Source organism: Calonectris borealis, chromosome 3 (genome assembly GCF_964195595.1).
Source record: "Calonectris borealis chromosome 3, bCalBor7.hap1.2, whole genome shotgun sequence".
NCBI classification, from domain to species: Eukaryota; Metazoa; Chordata; class Aves; order Procellariiformes; family Procellariidae; genus Calonectris; species Calonectris borealis.
The window spans coordinates 95,601,010-95,607,009 of NC_134314.1; the positions used below are offsets into that span (position 1 = coordinate 95,601,010).

Sequence of the window (6,000 nt, forward strand, 5' to 3'; positions counted from 1 at the left end):
CCATTAAACTCAGAAAGTTTAAAGACAAAACTTAAAGTTAAGTAAATGAGTTAACCTGAAGCTATATGTTATAAAGTCAGATAACCAAAGAAATCCCTTTTGGGTAAAAGAATAATATAACAACATTTTTTTAAAGCCTATTTAACTTTTTCTAATGAAGTTTCAAATTCACTAGCTCTTCATTTTCACTGTCAAGTACCCTCCTGCTTTACGTGGGACTTTTAAGAAAATAGAGGGTAAATCAAGAAAATGAAACTGGAAAGAGCTAGGTATATTTTTACTTCCAAGTAACAATTTCAGAAACACTAAGTGTCCAACTGAGGATGTCTGTTTTCCTACAGTGCAAAACACGTGGCAGTGCAATAGGCTGAAAAATAATTTGCAGAATCATAGCTTAAACCAACGGATGGTTCAGGCAATGAATGAGAAAAGTTGGTACCTGAAGTAATACTTCCCACTCACTACAGGTTTGGATTCTGAGCAGTAAGTTTGATAAACAAACAAACATTATGCAGAAACTCTGCTTCCTCCAGTGTGGGATTTTCTCCCCCACTGAAACTACTAACTTCAGCAATGTGGGCTTAAGCTAGGCAAAGAGAATGGCATATTGGAAAATCCACCCTGTTCAGAGTGGTATTCAATCCACACAATGAATGAAGAGGGCTTCTACATCAGTCTTAAATACTTGTCTTTGCAAACGCTAAAATATGAGCATTGTTTGATTATTGTATGGAGGAGAAAAACAAAAACAGTGCCAAAATCACTGCCCTAGACATTAAGACAAAAATAATGAGGGCAAAATTTGGTAATATCTCCACAGGTATTAATTCATGAGTGTCTCTAACTTAATGAAAACTAAGATTTTCGTTAGGTTTAGCCCTTTATGGAACTATATAGGGAATACTTTTCTAATGCAATGAAGTGAGCTTACATTATAGATAAAAAGCTAAGTAGACATGGCTTTCTATGGCTATGCAACAAAAGGGGAAACAGTAGCGGTGTTATTTTAGGAATTAATAATAGAACCTTACCATAAATAAAATTCTCAGGGGATTGTTGCATATCTCCAAAGTTAAAACATGTCAGTATTTAGAAAATTAAAACATCAATCCACTTTTACAACAGTGAGACAAACACTTGCCAACTCCCCTCTAAGCAATACAATGAAAGCTATTTTTGACCCTGTGTTACCCCGATTACTCACAAGATCAACAACGTACCATTCTGCTACTGGTTTGGCAATGCTGTCAAAAACCACATCTTGTTTTGCCTCTTGATCAAAAATTTTCTGAAATCTGAAAATATTAAGCAAATAATAATTGCTCAGAATCTTAAAACACTACTTGATTCATACATTTTTGTTTGTGTTTGTAATAGTCAATGTTTACATCATTAGGCTTACATAACTTAGTACAATGTTTTCCCTGTAGTCTTAACCACAGCGTGCTGTTGTGCTATTGTACATAAATAGGCTGTACACAGTGCTGCTTTGACAAAATCTGTACAATAAAATCCTCTGATAAAATGATGTGGCTTAGAAAAAAATAAACCGTATTTTAAATCTATCAAGAGAATCAGTGTTTGTAACTGGCACCACACTGAAACCTGGATAAATAGATTACACTATAACCAAATACAGCATCCCACCAGTATAGCCAGGCTCACATTTTTTCATAACTACTTCCTTCATTCTGCTGCACAGTTACTGTAAGTCACAAGCAGATATTTAATTCAATCTAAGTTTTGTCACTTCCTACATAAAATATCTGCAGTTGTCTTACAGAATCAAAGAATACTTCAGATTGCAAGGGACCATCTGAGCCAATCGCCCTGCTCAAAGGAGGGTCAGCTAAAGCAAGGTCTGTACAGTCAGGTTTTGAGTATCTCCATGCATGGAGGCTCCACAGCCTCTCTGGGCAACCTGTTACAGTATTTGATCATCCCACAATAAAAAAGTTTTTTTTGATATTTCCTGTATTTCCATTTTGTGCTCATTAGCTCTTGTCCTGTCACTGGGCACCACTGAAAAGCATCTGGCTCCATCTTCTTTATTCCCCCCCTTCCCCATCAGGTGTTTATACACATTGATAAGATTCCCTTGAGACTTCTCTTCTCCAGGATAAACAGTCCCAGGTTGCTCAGCCTTTCCTCACATGTCAGATGCTCCAGTCCCTTAATCATTCTCGTGTCCCCTTGCTGGAGCCCAGAACTTGACACAAAACTCCAGATGTGATCTCACTGGTGGTGACTAGAAGGGAAGGATCAACTTCCTTGACCTGCTAGCAACACTCTGCCCAGAGGCTGTTGGCCTTCTTTGCTGCAAATGGTGTATTGATGACTCATGTTGAACTTTTTGTCTACCAGGACTCCAGGTCCTTTTCTGCGAACCTGCTTTCAGTCAACCGTGAGCCTGTCCTGGTTATTCCTCACCAGGAGCAGGACTTGGCATTTCACTTTGTCGAACTTCATAAGATTCCTATTGGCCCATTTCTCCAACCTCTTGAGGTCCCTCTGAATGGCAGCACAACTATCTGGTGCGCCAACCATCCCTCCCAGTTTCATATTGCCTGTGAACTTGCTGAAGCTTCACTCGGTCCCATCACCCAGGTCATTAATGCTAAACAGTATTGGATCACAGTACTGATTACACCACTAGTTACTGACCTCCAGGTGGACTTTGTACCCTGATAACAACCCTCTGAGCCCAGAAGCTCAGCTCATTTTCAACACCCCCCACGGTGCACTTATCTAGGCTTTCCTGATCCCATTTCTAGGACAGCCTTCCTGGGTCACCTGACCCTGCTCCCACCTCTTGTAAACTTCCTTTTTATGTTTGCATTTAGTCAGGAGCTGCTTGCTCATCCACGCAGGCCTCCCTCTGCCTTTTCACCATTTCCTGCTCATCAGGATGGACTGTTCTTGAGCTTGGAGGTGGTGATCCTTGAAAATCAGCCAGCTCTCCTGGACTTCTGTCCAGGTCTGTGTCTCAGGGGATTCTTTCAAGCAGGTCCCTGAACAGGCCAAAGTCTGCTCTCCTAAGTCCAGGGTTGTGATCCTGTTTTTTGCCTTGCTCCCTTCTCTGAGGATCCTGAATTTCACTGTCTCATGGCCACTGCAGCCAAGACTACCCCCAGGTTGCACATCCCTGATCAGTTCTTCCATGTTTGCAAATATGAGGTGCAGCAGAGCTTCTCCCATCATCGGCTCTTTAACCATATGTTAGGAAGTTGTCATTAATACACTCCAAAAACCTCCTGGACTGCTTCTGCCCTGCTGAGTTGTCCCTCCTATATGGAACTGTATACTGACATAGAACTTCACAGGGTATATAGAAAGGCACTACGGACACGAGGTATACAGAAAGGCACCATGGACTGCAAGGGATTATGCGGTGTGTACAACATCACAGACAATGCAATACACAAAGTATAGAGGCATATATTCTATCCTGCTAACCCTTAATCAGTCATTCAAACAATTGTGTTTGATTCCCATATAAGAAAGTAAGAACAAAGGAGAATAAAGTTTGAGGTGACCAGGATAGACAGACTGCATGAAAGTGTAAGTTTCATGGAGGAAAAAGAAATGCTTGCTCCATAGCATTATTTTTTGCATTGTCTTAAGAATAATAAGGCACAGTGTTTCTCAAAATCCATCACTTTTAAATAAATGATAAAGTCAGAAAAAAATATCAGTGTTTATTACAGCTGGCCTGGGCATCTGCAACCTAAGCTAGTTTCGCATATTAATCTAGCTGGAGAGAGCAGCTTCTCTCTTCCCAAGCAGAACAGATTTCCTTAGCTGATGTAAAATGACATCAGTCAGAGCTGCAGATGTTTATCTGAGGCTCTCCTTTTTAGTAGCATAAAGCAACAAATTTACTTGATTTGGTAGTATAAAAAATAAAGATTATTCCACTTGGAAAAAGACAATCTCAACCTAGTCATTAGAGGTGGTTATACATCTAGCTTTCTTCATCATCAAAATTTTAAAATGTTGCCTCCAAGTTTTCTGTTGATAAAAATATTTGATTAATATTGCTAGTACTTATTTTTAGTTTCTAAAAAACTATTTACATTCTACAACCATGGTTTTGCTTCTTTCAACAATCTCTGGTTTTCTTTACTGTGTTTTGGTTGTCTGAAACGCAGTTTCTAAACAGTGTGTTTTACATCAAGACATCTTTAGCCAGCCTGTGCCAACTCATTAGATCACAAGAAAACACCCAGATCTGCATTAAATTTTCATATACAAATTCAAAAAAAGTTGTAAAAATGGAAGAACTGATAAATGAAGATGCAATCTTTGAGTTGAGACTTAGAAATGTATAATGACTTGCAACGTATAGACAACCCCCCCACAACTTTATCAAATGCTATCAAACTCGTTCAGGTGCAGAGCATAATATGCTGGAGTATTCCTCTTGTTAATGGAGTTGTATAAAAATAAACCTATCTATACCAAAACTTGATTTTAAGAATTGGCTTTTCCGGGTTCTATAGATCTGTATCACTACACAGTGATATCCATCACTAAAGGCAGAAGATATAAAGATAAGGCTTTTACTTACTTGAACTTGTAGCGCTCTCGTTTATTATTGATGAACCCATCTGCTAAATCATGTGGCATGATAATCTCCAGACTGGACAGAGATTTCTCATCGTTATCAACTGAATAAATCTAATAAGCATGGGTATGAATTAAAAAAATAATTTTACCAATAGAACAGCATAGCCCTTAGGTATAACACTTCTTATGTAAGCTTAGCACCTGTAACTGCCTGAAGAAAAACTTCACACAAATTTCAGAATTGCATTGTGTACCATGGCTAATCAGTATGTCAAAACAACATAGCAAACCAGAACAGTTCTGCCTACTTCAAAAGCCCTTAATACATGAGCACATCCTCCTTCAGCTATTATACAACAAAACAAGCACATATTAACACTGTCCTGTTTGTTACCATGTAAACACTACAATAAGATTTGAAACAGAAACGCAGCCTCTTTGACATAATTTGCTTACTAAACCACTTTAATATCTGAGCTGCTATCAAAAACAAAGCACAGCCCCCACTGCAGCCCCCTCTAAAGAAACTGGAAGAATATATTAGGAAAGACTACTACAGAATGAGTAGAGCTGGTTTAAAATGACAAGACTGAGATGAGTCTTAGAAGAGATGAAGAGACTTAAATATATGATATCTGAAGAACGCTTTCATTATCTTTAGTATCCCCTGCAAGGGCAGCTAAATACTGGGAGTTACACGTTCCCCTCCAAGGTTCAGAACAGCGTTGAACCACATAAACCCAGTGACCAGCGTTAAATGTTTTCCCTGTGGAGCCTTTCTCTAATAACTAGGCAGGAAAGAAGTTTCTCGCCCCCTCCCCCAATAGTTACAGTCTAAGCTCCTGTACTTCGTAATCTTACTAACTTCTCAAGGCTTCGGAGAACAGTACAGGGCTGTGGCTTTCCGCCCCGCACCCGACCACGTACAAACCCCCCAGCTCTCAAAAGCCGGCAGGGCCTCTTGCAGCGTGGGGGGACGGGACGCTCACTGCCCGTTCCCTCCCGCCTTCGGGCGGCCCCGCCGCACACAGGCCCACGGGACGTCCTTGGGCTCGCCCCAGCCGCCCCACTCCACCCCCCGGCAGCACAGGAGCTGGCTCCTCGTCCTACCCCCGCCTGCTGCCGCCTGCCCAGCGGCTTCACCCGCGCGTACACCCGGATGGTTTCCTTCACCATCGCTGCCGGCCGAGCGCGAGGCAGCCGGCGGCGCCGCCCGCCTAGCAACGGTAACCACGGCACGCTACCCAGCGTGCACCGCGGCGGGAGGGAAGCGGCGACTGCCGCGGGCCTCTGTGAGGCAGGTTCGGTTCCCGCCGAGTCACCTCACGCCCTCGGGTGGCTTTGGCGGGGCGCCTGTTTGCTCCCTGGAGGGGCTTGGAGGAGGAGGAGGAGGAGGAGGAGGAGGAGGAGGAGGAGGAGGAGGAGGAACTG

General features: G+C 42.0%; 1 protein-coding gene across 1 annotated transcript in view; it reads right to left on the minus strand.

Moving 5' to 3' along the window:
• The window catches only part of KIF6 (kinesin family member 6), a 179,318-nt gene extending 173,523 nt beyond the window's left edge, over positions 1-5,795 (minus strand). Inside the window, exons 1-3 of the mRNA XM_075147924.1 lie at positions 5,680-5,795; positions 4,571-4,680; positions 1,221-1,295 (exon numbers count right to left, since the gene is read on the minus strand). Of these exons, the coding sequence (XP_075004025.1) occupies positions 1,221-1,295; positions 4,571-4,680; positions 5,680-5,745 (251 nt within the window). The 5' untranslated portion in view covers positions 5,746-5,795. The remainder of the gene's footprint in view (positions 1-1,220; positions 1,296-4,570; positions 4,681-5,679) is intronic.
• Between the last annotated feature and the right edge of the window lie 205 nt (positions 5,796-6,000).